This window comes from Semicossyphus pulcher, unplaced genomic scaffold, assembly GCF_022749685.1.
Source record: "Semicossyphus pulcher isolate SPU_LCO1_2020_fin unplaced genomic scaffold, fSemPul1.0.p SCAF_14, whole genome shotgun sequence".
NCBI lineage: Eukaryota > Metazoa > Chordata > Actinopteri > Labriformes > Labridae > Semicossyphus > Semicossyphus pulcher.
This window is the reverse complement of record NW_027211648.1, coordinates 24,924,251-24,945,831: the sequence shown is the minus strand read 5'-3', so window position 1 is coordinate 24,945,831 and position 21,581 is coordinate 24,924,251. Positions and strand designations below refer to the sequence as shown.

Genomic DNA, 21,581 nt, shown 5'->3' with positions numbered 1-21,581 from the left:
AGGCAGCGCTTCAGAAATGGCGGCCGATGGTGGCAGCTCTTCGTTGCAGCTACCCTGCGTTTTTTCACCAAAATCACGACAGTACTTAGCGTTGTGTGCCCAGGATGGCAGACTTCGCATTTGGAACACAGATAGTAAAACACTTCACCAAGAATACGTGCCTTCAGCTCATTTGAGTGCCACTTGTACCTGCATAGCCTGGGGACCATGCCGGACAGTCAAGGTACGTGAGTCTGCTTTGGAAATCCCTGCTGTTAGCTACAGTAGCTAGCGAGGCCTTAGCAAGCTGTCTGATAGATGCATTTGAAGTGCACACATTTAAAAAGTACAGTTTCAACTTTCAAATACGACATTGCTCAGAAAGGTCTGTTACTTGGTATAGCAGACATTTTTGTGTCTGACAAATACTTGGTTAGCTGGCTAGCCCAGTTAGCAGCTAGCTTTCAACAGCTGCGTAGAACGCACATGTTGGCCCCACATGGTAGTCAGAAAAACATGGAAAATGTCTTAACGAGATATTTAAGGTTGAACCAGCTCTATAAAATATAAATATCATCTTACATTAATTTAGATAATGCTTATACTAATTAGACTGATAATGGTGCTAACAAACTCGTTATTTAAGTTAGCAGAAGCTCCCACCTAAGCTTCAGAAGCGTGTGCCACCATGACACTTATGGAAGAAGAGGTTTCAAAAGTTTTACCTCCGTGCTATAGTGGCACTTTGTGAAAAGTTCCTCACAAGTGACGAAAAACTATTAACTGAATCACATATTTGCTCTTTTACAATGTTGGAATGTGAATATTGTATCCATGACATTTTATATTCGTACTGTCGACTGTTAGCTATTTAGCTTGAAAAATATCTTAGTAAAATTTAAAATGAACCATTCTGCTTTATCAGCTGTCAATGTGCTGGGGTAAAATGTCAAATCAGTCAATCTTTGAGACTGAAATTTAAATACTAGTTAAAAAATAGTTGGCCTCTTATTGTAAAAAATGATGCCTCTTACTTGGGTCATTTATTTAGTCTTAAAATAGGCTAACTTTGCAGATGTTTTGTGTTTCAGGAGGGGCCCCAGAGGAAGAAGAGGAAATCGGAGGCAGGGCAGGTGGAGGAGAAGGCAGACCTGTTGGCGATGGGCACAGCAGCGGGCAGTGTTCTCATATACAGTACAGCCAAGGGAGCCCTGCACTGTACCCTGGTGAGTTTGATGCTTAGCATCTTCTGAACATCCTGGCTTGTGTACTTTGTCCTATAGAAGATTAATAAAATATAAGGTGCCAACAGCTTATTGTTGCAAATGATGCCATGGCATGTTGAGAATCTGTAAAGTTCAAATGATTTATATGTTAAAAAAAATAAAAAATAAGAAAATTCAACATGAAAGTTTTTCATGCATTTATATTGCACTGGCTTCTATTTGAAGTAAGGATAATGTTTTACCACTGCTAAGTTCTAACTGTCTGATTTTCTGTCCCTGCCAGGATGGAGGCCATAGTGGAGGAGTTAACTGTGTCCAGTGGCACCCTGAAGACAGTTTATTATACAGCGGCTCAGATGATACAAACATTGTAGAGTGGGACCTGCAGACAGGCAAACCAAGAAGGTCAGTATCTAGTTTATTAAAGACATATGTTGTTGGAGAAAATGAATATGGTAACAAAAAGACAATCAGTATATTGGTCAATTTGATTTACAATCAATCACTTTTTATTAATCAAGCTCTAATTCACAACAAAGGTTATGTCATGACTTTTTACACTCTGAGCATGTCTGGATTGGATGTCATCTTTGTAATATAACTTCAGTGAACCAACTAAAAATGTAGCATTTAAAATCTAATTGGGATGCTGTTAGATTTTTCTTATAGAGAGATTACATCTGACATCAAGGCAGAGCTGAAAATGAGTGGTTTGTTGAAAGTTAGAATATAAAACATTTTTTGCCATTTGAGTATTACACAGACTATGCGGATGTTTTCTCGTACTGTTTACTGTAATTTTCTCTAGATTAAAGTCTCACTTTGTGTCAAATAGAATTTGTGATTGGAAAATATTAAACAGTTTTTCTTCTTTGGAAAAGCGCAGACAGGCTCACAGAGAGCATATCATCCGCTCAACAGACAAGATTAATTAGCTGTAATAAGTGATGGGCAGATTACGCCCCACAAAGTTAGTGGAAGGTTTCGGTCTTTATATGTGCAATAAAAGACAAAGATTCCCGTCTGTTATTATTGACTTTGCAATACTTTTGTTGAGGTATTGCATCAAATGGAAATGTTATCTCCAATTTGTTGCATCAAATAGTTGAATCAATGCGTGGTCCAGTAAGCCTAGATAGGAAGTGGGAGATGGGAGAAGTATATTTACCTGATGATCGTGTAAACAGCCCACTCTGGTGGTGGTAGTGTAACGCTTGCCTACATTGAACATGTAACATGTTTTGCTGTTTGTTAACCGAGCAGCTACTGCATCACTACACTTCCACAACAATCAGTGAAAATAGACCAAGAAATTCAGTTGTCTTTTGTATTTCTTTTTACTCAGAAATGGGCTATAAAGTGAAATTTGTATGTTGATAAACGAGACATGGCTCTACCTCATTGGCAGTTTGGCTGAGAGTTTTTTTTGTTTGCCTTTTGCCTTTTTATTCGATGAAATATGATATATGAAAGCTGAAGATTGACAGTAGACATGGGGAAGAGAGTGGGGCAGACATGCACCAAAGGGCTGCGAGTGGGAGTCGAGCCGGGGCCGATGCACTGAGGACTTTGCCTCTACATGGGGCACAAGTTCTTCTGACTGAGCTAAATCGGTGCCCTGGTTGGTTAAGAGTTTTTATTATTTCGTCCTCCCTGCAGCTAACTAGAGACATTGAAATAACAGACTTGAAGGGAAATTAAAGTTTGTTAAAAAAAATACAGAAAAGAGGGGCAATCAGAGATTACTGACATAACGTCGTCACATCTCGTTTTGCCTCGAGCTCACACAACCCTGAACAGTAGGTGCTCTGCTGTCACGTTACCGGCACATCCAGTTCACATACATTAGTTTATCCCAACCACTTGCAGTTGCCATCTTACTCAGCTCAGTTGCCAGGCTAGTCAGAAGAGACTAGCCTTTGGTGGCGTATGCTGTTCACAAAATACATCACATCAATTCATCATCTCCATACCAGTTTTATTAGAACATAAACATCTAGATTTCTGATGGTATAAAAAGTTAAAATGTCAGGATTTCTAAATACAATGATATACATACTGATATACCTTGATGTTGTCTGCTCCATGGCTGTGGGAAAGAACTGACCAATTCACAAATCACTTATCAGTGGAGGACGGATCTTGGTCTGCCCTCTGAGAAAGTTTTAAAACAGAATTTGAGAGACCCGTGTTCATCTTAAACACAGTCAGACATAAATAGACTTGAGTGCCGTTTTTAATATAAAGTAGGACTTTGACAGTCTTCGTGCTAAATCCAAAAATCTCTGCTAACTTTATTTATTCCTGCTGCTCTTCAGCTCAGTCAGATGTAACTCTGCTAGTTTCCAGTGTTTAAGATACAAAGGTTCTTAAATACCTGTTTCAGATTGACAGGGAGGTATCATTGAAGCCAATGTACCAAAATCTGATAGCAATGTTAGCCTGTAAACAGACATTCAAGCCTGTACAGTGAGATACAAACAGACCAGCCTGACACCTCTTTTCACCTACCATATTTCCCTTCAATGCAGCATGCAGGAGAATGTGTCGCAGTCACTGTCTGGACTATTTCACTTCTTTTGGACCCTGGCTACTTAATTACTGTATCCAAACGATAAATTTAACATAAGCAAATCTGGCCAACATTGCTTCAGTACAGGTTCAGTGTTGAGAGAAGTTGGTTAAAGTTTTGAATCAATTTGAGATGAAGGCAAACAACTATCACTGGGGTTTTTTAGTTCTGTAGGAGGCAGTGGGTGGAAATCCCTTAAGCAGAAGTACATATTGACTGAGACATTTTAATTAAGTCAGAATGAACTGCCATAAGATATAGAATTCACTCTGTAGCACAGGAATAGAAAGTTAAATAACACTATAAAGCGACGGATGTATAATTACCTCATCGCTATGAATCACCACCAACTTTTCTGCCGAGGCTCCATCTGTGTTATTAATTATTACTCCAATCTTTCAGTGTCTTTCATAGTGTCACCAGCTCTCAAACAAGAATGGTAGTTGCTTATCGGCTCAACCGCTCGACATGTAGAACAGGCACAGATTGTTTAAAGCAGGGGTGGGCCACCCTGCTCCTGGAGGGCCACCTTCCTGCATGTTTTAGGTTTCTCCACACTCTAACACACCTGATTTGAATGATCTGCTCATTATCAACCAACTGAAGCGTCTCAGGGGATTGGTAACGAGCGAAACATTAGAATCAGGTGTGTTAGAGTGCGGAGAAACCTAAAACATGCAGGAAGGTGGTCCTCGAGGAGCAGGGTGGCCCACCCCTGATTTAAAGGATCAGAATGTGGATGCCACCTTATGAATTTATGTAGACAACACCACTACCGATGTCAGGATTCATTCACAACCATTGAAATACACCAAGAAGGCTCTACCATCATGCACATACAGTAGTACTCCTGTATTTTATTATAAGTACTGGTTTATTTAACCTCGGCAAAGTTAGCAGGCACAGTCATGATCTGTAATGTGGCCGTGAATCCTCAATTGAAGCTCACTCAGGCCCGTTTATGGACCACAGAACGGTTCGGAGAGTGGCGAGTGTTTTGTAGTTTTCTACTGCTATCAGGTCAAGTGCAGTAGTAAACATTATCCTCTTAAATGTAGCTGTAAAATTTCACGATTGTCACTTGAATGGCGGGTTAGAAAACATAAGACGGGTAGAATTGCAAGCACTGGTGCTTCTGATGCTACTGATCTTGATGAATAATTTCAATGAAAAGAAAAAGACTCGCCGAAAAAATCAAGTTGTCTAATAAACTTTCACCTTAATTGCATAAAAACATGCACTAAGCTTGTCATTGATTTCCTCCTCAGTAAGTGGAAGGCAGACCGTGCAGCAGTGACCAGTCTGTGTGTGAGCCCTGACGGCAAACTGCTGCTTTCAGCCGGTCAGATAATCAAGATGTGGGACTTGGACACCAAGGAGGTTTACAGGGTGAGTGTCCTCTTGAAACTGCTCATATATATTTGTGATTGTTGACTCATTGTACCGGGGTTAACTGTTTTTAGTTGTAATGTAAAATGTTAAAACACACTTTTTTATGTTTAAGGCATTTTTCTCGTTTTGGACGTTACTGGGGGCAAAATGGTGATGTTGTTATGTGTTTGGCACACTTACGATTCAATCTAGCGAGTGCACAGGAAGTCACACCCTAAAGGGGAATCTACACAGGCGATGTATTTGAAGGGTATTTTTGACATGAGTGTGCCAATGAAACGCTCCAATGTTATTCAATGCTGCAATCTACACCAGCTGCGTATGCTGCGCAGAAGGCGGGCGCAATACGCGAGTAATTTCCTGCTGCTCTGTTCGTTTTATGCGTGTAGAAAGCCATTGAATGCTATGTAAATACATGCCCACAACCAATTCATGTTAAACGATGTGATCTCTTCATTTTGGCCAACTTCGATTTCAATTTTCCTTTTTGAAGTTATTGCTCGGCTCGATGAGCAGGCAAGATTAATTTGAAAGAGCAATGAATATTTACATTTCCTCAACATCTCCGTAAACCAATCCTATTGATTCATTCTCATTTGACTTCTACATCCTACATAAAAACAGAGTTTATGCACAATTAAGAAATAACCGGCAGACTGCAAACTTTTTGGCGTCACTGCCACCCCTATTTATGGCCAAAGAAACATACTCTGTTATAACGATCTGAACTCAACAGAGTTGACTAAATGGCCTCTCTCCCTGTCGCGTTTTTCTCTCTGCAGAAGTTCACAGGCCACTCCACAGCGGTGACGACCCTCTGCTTTGCCACCACACGACCTCCCGACAGCAACGGCCTCTATTTCCTGTCCGGTGCTGCTCATGATCGACTTCTTAGTGTTTGGTGAGTGCACAAGTAACAGCCAGTGATCATGAACAATTTTTTGTGACGTTTCGCATCATTGAAACTTACCACTGTTATCTAGCTGGTTGTGAAAGGCATGCTTATTTATATGTAACTAAGATGAAGTTGTCCCTCTACAGGCAAGTACGAGAAGACGGGAAGGACAAGAACTCAGTTGTGTCCTTCACACTGACGGACGAGCCGCAGCACATCGACCTCGTCACGTCCAACAGCAAGGAAGAGGTCAGAGTAAATGTCTTAGTTTGTTGTGTTTATTTGTACTGAACTGTTAGAAACCCTCTTTAAATAAAAGATAGTCTGTCAGGCCATGCATTCATGTTTATTTGGGAGCACCATGGGATTTAAGCATTTGCTTTAAGGCTTTAATATTGCAATATTTGATGTGATGTTCTGCAGACATTTCTTGTTTACATAACCTTTTTGCCGGATCTAAATGTGAGTGTGCTTTGTTTTAAACAGGCGGTGAGGATGGCAGTGGTGTGTAAGGACGGGCAGATGCATCTCTTTGAGCACTTTTTAAATGGGTAAGCACTGTATACTCTACCAGCATGTTGAAGTGTAAGATTACTGTAAGAAACATTTGAGCACTTGGGCAAAGCAATTACTTGTTTTAATGACACTTGTTATTCCACTTTGAGTGTTTGCCCCCTAATGGCTGTTGAGGGACATTGCAGCGCTAACACATGACACTTAATCAAATTTGTGGAGTGTGTCATGAGGGATCCTGTTTTGTTGAATAATCAATGTCATCTAAAACGCATTTAGTGCCATGTAGTGTGAGGAACTCTGCGTGCTCATCACTTGTCTAAACATCTGTCCCCACAGGCCCTGTAAGAAGCCCTTTTCACCCTCATGTACGGTGCAGATGTCAGACACAAAAGACTCCCCCATGCCGATCCCACTGCTGGCTGCCGCCCTCGGAGCAGATACGCGCTCTGTGATGCTGGCATACGGAAACCACCTACAGCCTGTCATGGAGCAAGTGGTGAGTACACAAAAGGCTGAGACATGCATTTGGGTTTCGAACCATAATCATTGACATTACTGTCAAAGCGTTATGGAGCTTCTTCCTCTTATTTCCTATTTAGGGAAAGTGAATATATGTAATTTCTTGTCCTGTATAAAAAGAGACAAGTTAATCATACATTTTCCAAGATAACAAACATGGTTTTGATTCGTTTTCCCCGATTTGTGTTTACCTCCATTGTACTAAATCATCACAGAAATAAAAATTACTCTAAAATCCAGAATATAAATCGCACTGGAATATAAGACACGGTCTGTTTTTGGGGGTATCCCAGCGGGAAAAAGGTTTTCTATAGCTATTTATTAATAAAAACATGTATACAAATTATTTCAACACTATTTCAATTTATTTTCATTTAAAACACACAAAATACAGCCTACCATCTGTTTTCACCATGGCGACTTAGCAATCCTGCTAGCTACTGGTGCTGTAGCTAGCGGTAGTGGCAGCCTACAGCAACATTGATTGTTGTGAGGGTGGCGGCTGCAATGGTGATCATGGTGGTGCATGTCCGTGACGAAGTGTTAGCAACAGTTAAGTTAGCTTAAAACGGTGAGGAAAACAGCACTGCAGCATATTGTAAATAGGAGACGTTGTAGCAGCTTGGACCCGGAAACAGTTTGAGATAATGTGATGTCACCACTTAACAACCATATACTTTACAACTGGGTAAAATACTGTCAAACAGTAAAGTACCTCTCTCTGCATTTTGTACTGGTATATTGGTTCCACAGGTATAAAGGATTAAGTCCACTTGTTAGAAGAGTATTAATACTTAAAAAGTATTAAGTGCGTCTTATACACCGAATTTTATGATAACTGTTTTTGGGGGGGGGGGGAGAGTACAAAAAGATGCTTTTTTTTAGGTAAGGCACATAATGACACAACTTTTTTTGTGATAAAAAACTGATAGAAAAACTACTCAACAAGTCACAAGTGACATATTTATGATTTAATTAAGTTATACTATCTACCTAAAAACCTTAACTTAAAGTGAAATTGCTCTCGTGTTTATCAGACTTTTGCTAAATTTTAGATTAACACCAGGTTTGTGAGTTTCAGATAAAAGCTGCTGCTGGTATGACACGTGTAAGTCAGACTGCTGATTCACCCGCCATGCTCTTTCCTTTCTTCTATCTGTGCAGGAGATCAACACAGCAGAGAGACATATCTGTCTGACCCGGGATGTTCAGACCAGCTTGTCCCTTTCCATGGAAACCGCTGTTTCCAAGGTAACAATCAAGTCTCGCTTTCTATATGAATGAAGTATTCTGGGCATGTTCCTCCAGACCATAAATGCTCTTATTTTCCTGTCATGCTCACCTGGAATTAATTTGTACTGTGCCTGAAGACGATGACCTGAAATTATGTTTTCCATTCCAGGTAAAAACCCCAATCATCAACGCCAAGAGCAGAGTGTTGGTTCCAGGGCTTCCCGGTCACCAAGCCCCAGTTAAAGGAACATCACAGGGATCAGAGAAGAGGAAAAAAGACACAGACACCAAAGAGGTGGGTTGAGCACCACTCATGGTTTCTTTTTTTCTCAGTCTGATGCTGTTTTTTTGTTTAACCTGGCAACATAATATCCACAGTCAGAATGTGAAATGCATTTTATCAGTTGAATGTTTAAGCCTTTACATAACAAACACCAAGATATTGTTAGTCATATCTTAAGTATGTTCTGAAAAATGTACCTTAAAGTGATAGACATTTATTGACATGAAAATCTTCGTGACTAAGTCACTATCGCTGAATGAGGTAACACAATGGTGACTGAGCCAATGAGCCACTGATGAAAGCCTTTGCATTTGCAGTATATAGTATTCATCAGACTGGGTGTCTGTGGCGACATTCACGGAAGAAAAAAAACGAGCAGCGCCCAGTTAGTGACTCTTATCACCCAGCAGTGGTTGGTCTGCCAGAGAGGGTAGGCGGTGCTATGTGGCTGCTTTCCCAGTCTCTGTAAGTGTTGCAAGTAAGCAGTAATCTCCTATGGCTGAACAAACAAAGAAAAACTCAATGACAGATACAACTTCAAAAATAAGTGAAAATCCAAAGAAAGAAAGAAATTCGACACTCAGATGAAGGCAAACCGTCTAAAGATGAAAGCGTCAGCAAGGAAAATCGAGAGTTACAACCGGAGCCAACCGTAGGCGTCTTGTTAAATTGGGAAGTATCCGCTCGCAATTACCATATATCGCCATTAGGGGTTGCCCAAGAAAACAAAGTTGAAATCTTCGAGATTGTTAGATTAAAGTCTTATGATTTGCTTCATGAGAAGTTAGAAATTTTGATATAAAAGATGTGTTGTAACCCTGGAACCTTCCTTCCTGTTAAGTGTGTGTTTCATTTATTTCCCTAATTGCCAGTTTACATTGGCACGTTGCACACACTCTACAGCACTGAAGGAAACCTAAAAATCCTCTCTGAAATCTTAAACACATTCCAGTAACACTCTATTAAAAACAAATATGAGAACATGTTAATCATACAGATGTACAGTATCATGTGTTTTGATTAGTGTCATCAGATATCAGATGATTCCTCTTTACCTAAAATACCTCTCTTCTGCAGTTGTCGATAGCGGAGCGACTCGGTGAAATCGATCTGTCTACAGTCCCCACTGGGAAGGGAGCTCCGAAAGGAATGGCCTCTTTACAGACAGACAACTTTGCAGTGCTTCTGGTGCAGGGCCTGGAGAGCAGTGACGCCAACATCCTAAATGTAAGTGTTCCTCTCAGAGTTTTGGATCTGCAATACATTATTCACGTTTGTTAGATGAAGATTCTGCTCATTTGCCATTCAGAAAGTTAGAACAGAAGTGTTCTATCAGGAAGAACTTAAATTGATTTTGGTGTGCAAATTCAAACTCAACCCCATGTCATGAATATTAAACTCATCTTCTACTTTAACTTTGTCAAATGTTACAAACAGTTTTTTCCCTCTTACAGAAAGTTTTTCAGACTCGCAAAGAGATGGTGATAAAGAAAACGGTTGCTCGGTTACCTCTCCCTGCTGTTTTACCTTTAGTGGAAGAGGTGAGTCAACTTTTTTTAGAAATGTACGAAACGCTGCAAATTCTTTGAATACATGTCAAGAGTTCAGTTGTTAAGATGTTATGATGAGCCACTTTAAACTGCGCAGGTTGTCTGTCACACTATTGAGATTTCTAAAAGATTTTTGAGTTGACTCTGTTCTATGATTCACTGCAGCTTCTAATCAGCACTTCATCTCCTTTCTGTAGATAACAAAGAGGCTCCAAGGGCATCCTTTCACGTAAGTTTGAGCTTGGCAAGTTCCCTCTTAGGATTTAATTTGCTTAAGTTCAGTGTTTTACACATTTGACATCACTTTAACAGACACTGATGGTTGTGCAGCTGCTTCTTCCTGCCTCTTATGTGGGTGTTAACAGTCATTTATTTCTTCCTTCTTACAGGGCGGTTTTAATGGTACGGTGGCTCAAGGCTGTACTCATGCACCACACATCATACCTGGCATCGGTGAGTCAACTTCAACTAATTATATTCCGCCTGTACTGCTGATGTGAAACCACCAGATTCCACTTTGTTGATGCTTGTTCGCTTGTACTGTAATGCCTTGCGCACAGACACACTTTGGGCATTAGAGATTACCTTAAGCATGGCACAGGACGGTTCACACAACACTAGCCTATGAACACAAACTCGGCGTACCTCGGTGCCTATCTCTTTATTTTGTCGACATTAATACAGTCATTACCTTCACCACTGATATAAATATCCAATTATTTTGCACATTGATGCTCAAAGATGAAGAAACCTTTTGATTTTTGGTCACCCTCTGACCTTTACCACAGCTTCATCAGCCGGCTAACATTTTCATTTGTTCCCTGACCTGTAAGGTCATACAGAAGGATCATGTGATGTTAGATTGATCTTATCAAGAGACAAGATGTATCCCAGGACATTTGCCCCTTTTTTTAACCTCGGCCATTTTTTTCCTCCACATTTTGGGGCTTACATGACTTATTTGTACGGATAGAATGGGAATTTGTCAAAGCTGGCAGATGTGAGTAGTGCTGTCAAAAAAGGGCAAAATTACATTCGATTATTCCTTCTAAAAACACACAAGTTCAAACTATTTGAATATCTATTTTTGCGCAATATGTCCACAAGTGTGCACACCAATACAGCGAGAGACAAACTTACTGCAAAGGTATATTTATTGCAACATAAACATGCCTTTAAAAGGTAACAGAACGGACATTCAGCGCTCCGAGCAAGCTGTGCTTTGATGGGTATATTTAAGGGTGAGAATTTCTCTCTCCAGCTGGGCTTGGATTTGAATTCTCCACCATCATTACCACACGGCACACGGTTTTTGTATTAGCTCGTTTCAGCTGTTAATTAACGTATGAGATCAAAGATGCCCCGTAAGAGCGTGCAAGAGGACGTAAACATATGAGAGCTCGCGAGACAGCTGTGGTGGTGCTGATTTTTCTCACATCAAATATTGATTTTAATGATTGAATATCCATTTTTTATTACAATTAGTTTATATATTCAAATTTACAATATTCATTGACAGCCCTAGATGTGAGAGGGATTGAACCCTATGAAGTTATGTCCACTAATGGGCTTGCTTTGGCAGACAGGCCCAGCAACTGAAGCAATCCCCTGCAGCAATTCTAAATATTTTGTAGTAATTGGTCATTTAGACCTTGAAATATTTACAGATAGGGTCCTCCTTAAAAATGAAACTGGAGCTCCCCATTAACTCTAAATGAACTATTGTCTAGTACGGTCTGTTAGGTGAAGCCTGCTGGCTGATTTTAGGTATTAAATTAAAGCACTAGTTGATGGAGGAGATGAGACCTGCTCCTCGACTGCTACCTTGTTTGTGTTTCTGCTACTTAAATGTTTTTACCTTCATCTGATCCATCTGTGTCTCCCACAGCTGCCAGACCTGGTTTCCCAGCTGGGAGTGCTTTATCACATGATTGAGAGCAGAGTGAAGATGTTCCACAAGCTGACAAAGCTGCACGGGAAACTGTATCTCCTAATGACACAGGTAAGTGTCATCCTGGACAAAAATAAGAACCATATTTTTTGCCTTTTAGTGTTTTAAGTTAGTGGACCCTCATGTTTTAAGATGCTTAGATCCCCTGCTTGATGATGTACAGTAAGTAAGGTTACAGTAACACCAACAACCCTCCCCTGTGCATAGTGGTTGGTACAGTGCTTCTGAGGTGTGTTGCTGTTGAGATGATCAGTTCTATCGCATGGTTTTGTACTAGAAGCGTAGCTGTTTTGGGAAGAGCTAAGTGCGTGAGAGTGGGGTGGTAAAGCGAGTGAGAGAGAACGGAAGTGTGTGTGTGCACGAATTACGTGAAGTGTCGGCGACTGGAGCAGCGATCGTAGCTGTATTAAACAGAGCTAGTGTACAGTTCAGGTATGCTGCTGGCATATTAAAGTGACGGTCAGGTCACTGAAGCAGGAAAGTTTAACAGATCTGATTTTTTTTTTTGCAACTGTTTTGGTGATTGTAAAGGACTGTTTGATTTGGCTGGTTGTTAATACTTGTGGCCACCAGGGGGCATTGGTTAGAATGCATTTCAGACAAGATGTTCCTTTTATATATTTATTGAATAAAGCAGTTCAGCATTTGCGTGGTTCTGTAACACAAAATGAATAAAATACAGTGAATAACAATATATGAATATCACTGCAACAGGTTTTACATGCTTACAGCATACAGTGCAATAACGTATCTAGCTGTTAAACAACATTTCTCTCACTTAAACAAGTCAATTAACCATGAAATACTATTAGTGACTACGGTCACATGACAACATCTCTGACCCATAATATGTGCAGTAAAGACAAGTGTAACAGCAAGGCATTATTTAACTTTAGGCTACTGGTATACATGAGCTAGCAAACCAGTACTACAACATACAAATATTAGCAAACTAAGATAACATTAGAATTTAACATTGCCCCCATAGTGCAAAGACAACACACTGATAAATGTAAATTAAAGCACTTCAAGTTACATCTTTACCCCTCAGTATACATGCAGTAACATGTTTATTGCTGCGACTACGCTCCACACATAACAACAAACAGCAGTATTACTTATTGGGTTTATGAACGCACACGGTTAAAAACGATACAAACACAGCCATCTTTTCAACCCCGCACACTCTTCAGAACTTTTTTTACTAACTCAGCATCGGGCGTCTTCATCCATGGGGGGGGGGGGCAGCATGTTGCAGTTCTGATTGGCAGCTGCACACATGAGATTCTAATGTTTTACCTAAAAGACTAAAGTTAATCACTTTTCCCTGATCGCTGACTGCCGGACTATAAAACATCTCCATTCCTAGTAGAGGGATGGGCATTCACTGGGAACTATTCGACTATTATTCGAAGACCCCCCTTCAGACATGGATCATTTCTCTTACAGTGAGAGTCATTCTGTGCATAGTTGTTGTAGACTTATGATATGCTACTTTTATCTTTTAGAAGTTTGCACTTGACTTCATTGTCATATTTTAATAAGGAGTTCTACACAGACACTCACTGATGGCTGCAGAAGTCTCTGCATTTTTCCTCTGGTTCCGAATCTCACTGTGCCATACCCGTTGTACTGGAACCTAGCACTAATGCTTTCTTCTTTTGTTATTTAGTGCAGTTAGCAAACAGCTTTCCAATGCGCTGCAGCCACCGTCTGGTGGTAGTTCTACATTACAACCAGGTGCCGGTTAAAACGATGGAAAAAATGTATTTAAGATGCGATAAGTCGCTTGAACTTTTCATGACCCATCCCTACCCTCTACTTTCTCAGTGTTTTAAGTGTTGTTTTTAACTTTCATTTAACTGGATGAAGGGTTTTAGGACACTATTGAGCTTAGTTTAGCTGCAGCTTGGTTAGCAGTCCCCCTAGCTGCTTTTTTACTGGTTTTAATTACCAGGTCAGTTTGTTTTGGAGAGAAGGAGACCTCTGTTGATAATTTGGCTCTCATTAAAAGTCTTGGGAAGTATAACCACTGAAGGGTCATTTTGAGACTGGTTTTGTAGCTGCCATGTGGTTCCCCCTGCTTTGCTCTGTGTACAGTGATGCAGCTAAAAAGAACACAGTATTGACAAAATGAGAATTGACTTTTGACTGACCATTCAAATCGTTGGCTAGTCATAAAAGTCCATTTGTTCCAACAAGAAATACTACTGCTTGGCTCCAGAGTGAAATAAACAGGCTGCTTATTCAGTGCTGTGTGTTTGACAAACAAATACGACAACTTACAATATCTCGAGCACACGTCAGTTAGTTTAAACAGACCGCACAAGGTTTATTTCAATTCAACTGAATAAATTTGTCAGTCTTCTGTTTGTTCCTTCTTCTCACCTTGAGTTTAGCCTTCTCTTTTCAACCCAGCCTCAGGCACAGCTGTCCCACAAGGACGATTACACTGCATTTCATACCGCGACCTTGTGGAAAAGCTCTTTGCAAACTGTCTTAGGTGGGGTGATCTGTGTGTGAAAGTGAACAAGTTCTGCATGTTCTCGCTATGTCCTTGACATCAGCATCTCAATACATTCAGACAAAGATGCATCTGCACATTTTATAAGCATGATTACGAATTCCAGGTGTAAAAGGTATTGAGCAGGCAATCTGAATAGATTACACAGATAAGCTGCGTGCTAGACATCATATGTCGATAAATTCAGACCCAGTCTCATGTTAATTGCAGCGTCATCAACCTCAATTTCAGAATAATGAAAATGCTGCATGCAACTACAGGGCGGCTTGAATGTGATGCATCACACAGCAAACAGCTGAACTCTTTGCAATAACAATGTCATTGTTGGAAGCATCTTTGAGAGAGCGATGACTAAAGATCCTGTGACATTTGTAGGAGAATGCACATCCGTGTTTTTCTCTCCACATCTGCTCTCGCAACACAATGCGTTTAAGGTTTCATGAGCCTAACGGGATCAGGTGTGCAGCAACAGGATTAAAGAGGTTGTGTGGGCTGATGAACCGTCTGTAGGAATAACTATCGTTAGAATTGTATCCATTCCACTGCGCTTATGTTGTTATAGGTTGTGGTTCTCTACATATACTCTTATCAGTTCTTTTTCATTACTTCATGCTTGCTTTTTAATCTCTGCAATATAAATGGTTTTTTAAAATGCCAAATCTCCCTGAAATGTGCTCAACCTATTAAATATGTAAGGTTTGTAAGTTATGCTCAACCTGCTATGGTTAATATATTAAACCAAACATAGAATAATTATGCAAACAGTTCTGTTCAAAAAGATGAACACTCTTGCTGTTAGTTTCGTGGCCGCCCGCATGTTTTCAACCTCTGACAATTTAAACAGATCTGAAGAATACAATCTTCTCCTACTTCCCCCAAGAGAAACCTCTTCAGAGTTACAAAATATAACAGAAAAGCTTTAAGTCAGTACAGAATTGGAATGTTTATATTTTAAAGGCAACTTAATAATGTTTAAGGAGCTGTTACAATGATGTTTACAAGAGCAAAGTAACTAAATCAACCTTAATATCTCACTGGAGTCACAAGTCAGTTAACAAATAATTCCTTACATCAGAATACTAAGACGCGCGTATCAGCCAGTATCAGTCATTCACCTTCCTCTGTCCTCCCTCAGCTGATTTGATTCACTAACGGCTAGCTTATAAGTTAGCATAATTTGCTAAATAGATAATAGCAAATTCAGCTAAACAGTTATACTCTGCACAAAGCCTTTGTTTTCGCCATTAGCCAAGCTAGCGCTTCCAGCATTGTGATAGACTTTACGGAGGATGAGACAGGTTTATTGAAAAAGTATTGCTTTTAAGTTCAGAAAGGTTACACGTGAGATGTCGTTATCATCTCTTCTCATCTATGATTATTCACTTTTTTACTCCTGGTTCACTTCAGTCTCTACGGCATCTTTTCTGCTGTTGGCTGATTTTTCTTTGCGTCTGTAGGAGGTCAGCCCCGACACAGAAGGAGCATGTCTCTATCCTGGCGTTTCTTTAACCAATCATGGCTCTGTATTTTGTCAATGCCCTTTTCTTTTTTTTACATCAAGATGCCTTATATTAACAAGTGACTTGGGTAGAAACTGAGAAGACAGCGCAGGATGATGGTCTGCACAAGTCTTTTTCATGTCTAATACCCTTCTTTCCTTTTACCACTAGGTGGCGACAAGTGACGGCAGCAACACAGTTACAGATGTTGACCACACAGCTAAGCTGGTGTATGAGGAGGGTAAGTGTTCCTTGTGTTATGTCCCTCTTTATCTCCAATCTTACAAATCCTGTTTCCCACCTGTTTGGTTCTTTAAAAGTTTCCTCTCTGGTGGAGTCCCATCTCAGATAAGAAATGACACTTGGTCAGAGCATTTGTCCTAGCAATAGCTTACAGAACTAAAAAAGGTGATCCTATTCTAGTCTCTCAATATCTGATTTATTATTGAGTAGGGACCTGGTGCAGTGCAATGGGTCACACTCGTGTTCTGTTTAAACCAGAGACTACCTGACTTATGGTTTTCTCATCATTTTGATTGACAGTTATTATCTTGTCAATTCACCTGAAGTCATTAGCGGCTCTTCTCGGAGTGCACTGAACGTGTAAGATTTACGGAGGCAGTGTTGCCCATCACGAAGCCACTCTTGCCGATGCACCGCACGCAAACATGACTCCTGTTGCCTGGCAACCAGACCAGCAGCGTTCAGATCCTCCCTTTTGAGCGGAACAACAAGGCCCCGCTCTGTTCACTCTCATTTCTCATTACCTTACTGTATAAAATGCTTTATTGAACCATGTAAAAAATTGGCTTTCATGAAATAATTAAGCCACGCTTTGAGCTCCACTACCCGTCAGTGGACCGGGATGTGAAGGTTCATTAAAAGAAAAGTTCATAAAGGGAGCTGATGAACAGGAGGTTGTTACAGTCCGCTGTGGCTGCTGCTGTACGCTGGGCTCCAACATGGGACTGAGACGGGAAGCGTCAGAGTTGTCACTTGTTAGAGCGTCATACTTTGGTCATTCTGTGCGAAGGGTGTGATTTATTGATCTCTAGTTGTTCTCTCTAACTTTATGAGTAGCATTAATTCCACTTTAATTAAACATTCTGTACCATGTGCCGGTATAATCAGAGTAGCTGAAATGTCTGTCAAAAGCAGAATTATATTTAGGCCTATTTATATGTAAAGCAGTCCAACAGGGTTCACGCTTTACGTTGCATTAACATTAAGCCTCTACATCTGACTTTCATGAGTTACATTATCAGACGCTGGATTATTATCTCTCTGCATTTCATGCAGTAAACTTTTGCTCACTACCTGAGAATATCTTGCACAAACAAAGCACTTTTATTACACCGATAATATTCTTGTGGGAGTTGCGTTTACTCGGTTTTGTCTTTCTATTCTATTTAAATATTTCTGGCTGACCACCGGGATCAGCCCTACATATTGGTCTGTATACCGCTGATTAGAGTAAGTGAGTGAGTGGCGGTACTTTCAGAGCCATAGAGTTGCGACATCGCAATGGCGGATCATGGAGCATATTGGACCTCCACTGACGCGACTCTTTCTCCATGGCTCTGGATACTTTGTACATGGAGTAGGCGGGACTGCTCCTCCCCTGCTCATCAGCACCTACGTCCCCAGCGCGTATATCCAGGGATACTTTCAGGTCTTTGTTTTAAAGGTTTCTGTGGGTTGGTCTTAACAGAAAACGATCTTATTTACATTAGGAACGGGACATAAATTAACACACAGTGAAAACAATTGTATGAGCCGAGACAAAGAGACGGAGAGCGAGCTTTGGGGGTAGAGGGAGAGATAGCACGTCTGTAACATGATATTTATTCATTTTTACTAACATATATACTTATGGCCTGCGGGAGACTTGTGACGATAAGTTTTTACTTCAAAGAAAATTAAGCAGGAACCGCAATAAGGAGCCTGAGTTTATCGATCAAATAACTTCCTGGAAAAGTTACAAATAAACTAAAAAAAATAACAACAGCTGACAGCAGCTTCTGTCCGAGATCAATAGGACTCATCACAAGTCATTTACACCGTGTATTTTGGCCAAGAGCTGCATAGGCGAGCCTCTTATCCTCTACATTTTCAATGCTTGAGACGCGCGAGACATGCATTTCACGCCAGTAGTGTCAAGACTCCTCAGTTTTCATGCATTTAAAATGAAAATGAACACGTCCCGCAGCCGTCACGCACACACCATGCTACCAGTGTTGCCCAAAAAAGCGCACATTGACCTGAAGCGGTCAGCCACAGACTAGGTTTAAACCTAGTCCTGTTTATACGAGCCACACAAGAAAAGAAAAATCTGTGTGAAAACCTACTTGGCATTAGCGTTAGGCAAATCGTTCATTGCCCTCTACCATCATATCAATGGCATTGCACGTACCCCTGTCAGCATTCAACAATTTCTCCTTGTTTATTCAGTTCGGTGTCACACTCATATCAGTCTTACCTTTTTACATGTGACTCTTGTTTGTGCCTTTCTTCGTCCTCTGTGATGTGAAAACGTAACATTTCCAAACATTCAGTGAAAGTAAACACGCGTCATGCTCAAAGTCAGTTATAAAATCCAAGCGCACCGCGGCATCTCAGACTGCAGCAGATCATTAATGTAATGTGTAGTTTAAAAATGGTTAAGCCGACTTCACTGAAAGTCATCAATAAAGTAGAGAGCGGCAGAGCAGGCAACAGAATTGATTAATACTGCCATATCTTTTGCTGCCTTGCCTCGTGCTGCCCTCCGTTTCTGTCACCCTTCTCAGCTTCCAACACAGCTAGATTTGTGGTTTGTGGTCATTTTAAGACTCGGTTGGTAAAGTTTACAGCCTGTTATGCTGTGAATCCTGCAATGTTCTGTGTAAATCACCAGAGACAATAGACCATCATAATGTGTCCCTGATCCTAATGCAGATAAAACGGCCTCCAGATAGGATACTATTGTTTATATGCTGTTATGTAAAATCTGCTCTTCACCATGCTGCATCACTCTTAGCCCTGACTCCTTAAGATCTCACTTATTTAACTGATGGCTGCATATTACAATAATATAATATTCTCTTGAAGAAAATAGTTTCTTCTTCTGCTTTGTATTCATTGCATTTCTCAGTGTGCAAACATTTCATGTTAACCAACATGTAATTCTTGCAAAATAGCCTTTTGATGTCGATGAGCCGGCATCAGAACTAGAACCAATGTCCACTTTTCTGAGGCTGTTTGGATTACCAAAACATTGCATCATGTTCTGCTTTAAAAGTGTAATTCTTGAGGTCTTTCTATTTTGATAATGACCCTGCCTCTTTACAACCAGGCATGTTTACAACCAGGACATGCAAAAGTAGAATAACTGTTATATCTGTAACAGAGTCCACCAGCAAATGTGTCTGCAGCAGACTTTGCCGGTTTGACCCGATGGGGCAGATAGCCTCAGCATGTCATGTTGACACTGCTCCCTCCTGCACCACTCAGTCAGTGCTGTTGTCAGAACCAAATTGCCGGGCTCTGGTATTAAGATGCAAAAGGCTACTGTGTGTCTCATTAAATGGGTCCACTTACTGTAGCGGCTTTCCCACTGGTCAATAAACCCGGATTTTTTGCTAAACGGGAAAGGTTGCAATCGGCTTTCAGACACGGGTCAAATGATGTAATTCGCCTCGGTTCTGAGCGACATTGGTTGGAACACAAAACCCGTGTCGACACGCTAATCTCCACCCCTTTCCAGCGCGATGCTCAAACATCGTTGCAAATTTGTCACCGCCAAGTTTGATAGACTGATTGAGTAATAGAGACAATAAAGACCTAACAACTGTTACATCTTCACTGTTTACTAACCCTGTCTCTGACACATTTGTGACGTCAGACAGTGACACAGCAGAAAAGAGACCCAATGGAGTATACTCCACTGGTAATGGGAACAGAGACAATTGGCATGTATAAGCTGCTTTTACCTTGTCTAAAAAACCTGCGTCAACGCACTAAATTTAGGTGGGGAAGGGGTATATTTGTGTCTTTGTGTGCCGAAACATTGGAAACCGCTTTGCAGTGTCAGCTGACAGATTTTCTTTCCTTTGCATGCCCTTTGCAGAATCATCTGATGAAGATGAAGCCTCTGGTGACGAAGGTCTTCCAAGTGATGATGACTCTGATGTAAGTAATGAACAGTCACTCAGATCCTACAAGTAACTGTTTAAAGAAGTAAAACAAGTGACCAGACTACAGTTTGTGCATGTTTCCAAGCACCAGACACAACAAGAAGTTTCTTTTTTGGTCCTTCTCAGAACTGGGAAGAGGAGGAGGCGATTGAGGAGACAATGGAGGAAGACAAGGAGGAACAAGCTGACGAAGACGAGGAGGATCCAGACAGAACAGATTCCAAAGCCAACGGGGAGGAGGACATGGATCACGAAAACGAGAGCGAAGAAGAATGAGAACGAACGAGGAGAAATTCCAACCATACATAAAATGGACCTGAAAGAGTTATATATACTTTCATTTTATTTTCATGCTTTTGATTTTATTACCAGAACAAAGTATGGTTTTACAAAAAAATCAAGGGACACATGCTGAAACGTGTGCAGCTGGGCCCCTCTGCCTCGCCACAACACAGTTCAGCCACAAGGTCGGTGACGTCATGCCCCGTCTTTCCCCCGTCTGAGGAACAGAATCATTTCGGGGAGTCGGGCAAAACATTCTGCAAAATGAAATTGATGCAGCTTCCGTCTGCATCCCAGCTCTGTAGCCTGACGAGTTTGCATTGAAAATGACATTAAAGGTCATTTGGCGGGGTTCCAGTTTGCTTACACTGCAGTCTGCATTCCAAAATTTTATATTGTTATAATAAAAATAGTTTTGAGTTTATTGTATGACCAGCTTAACAGTAGATGAGACAGCACTCTGTCTGTGATTGATTTATTCTAACCCAACTCTGAAGGCCATCTGGAACCCACAGATGCACACACAGTGCAGGTATGGAGCTGGGATTCAGGCCCCCCACCCCCCAGCTGTTTTTTTGTATAGAATACTGCTAACCAGAGGTGGGTGTGCCAGGCAAGACTTTACATCATGTCCCCACAATGTAAATCTCTATGTACAGTGAAGTGTTTGTATGAGCTCTTCCCTCTACAGCTTCCCCCCAGAAATCCTTGGGATTAAATGAACTCCTGTAAAGTCTCCAGAATGCAGTTTTTTTTATTGTTTCCTGATTTGTTGCAGTCCTCTTGTTTTAGCTCTATCCTTTCTGTTTGTTAGTCTGGGCATGCTCTGATGTCCACTGCTCTGAAACCCATAGTCACGGGGCGACGAAGAAAACGAAAATGTGAACTTTGCTCTAATAGGTGAATAAATGGGTTTTGAAAATGGTGCATTCTGTCTGGTGGGGGATTTAAAGTCCTTACTGAAGTAATACGATTCTTTAAGGGG

General features: G+C 40.8%; 1 protein-coding gene across 1 annotated transcript; it reads left to right on the top strand.

Moving 5' to 3' along the window:
* The first annotated feature begins 16 nt into the window (after window positions 1–16).
* On the top strand, window positions 17–21,492 carry wdr43 (WD repeat domain 43). Its single transcript, XM_069661575.1, has 18 exons — window positions 17–223; window positions 1,071–1,205; window positions 1,489–1,610; window positions 5,046–5,166; window positions 5,952–6,070; window positions 6,211–6,313; window positions 6,551–6,615; window positions 6,917–7,076; window positions 8,264–8,350; window positions 8,502–8,627; window positions 9,693–9,842; window positions 10,070–10,156; window positions 10,363–10,394; window positions 10,555–10,618; window positions 12,054–12,167; window positions 16,311–16,380; window positions 20,248–20,309; window positions 20,441–21,492. Exons 1-18 carry the CDS (start codon window positions 17–19, stop codon window positions 20,588–20,590), a joined length of 1,974 nt encoding a protein of 657 aa, XP_069517676.1. The 3' UTR covers window positions 20,591–21,492.
* Window positions 21,493–21,581: the final 89 nt, after the last annotated feature.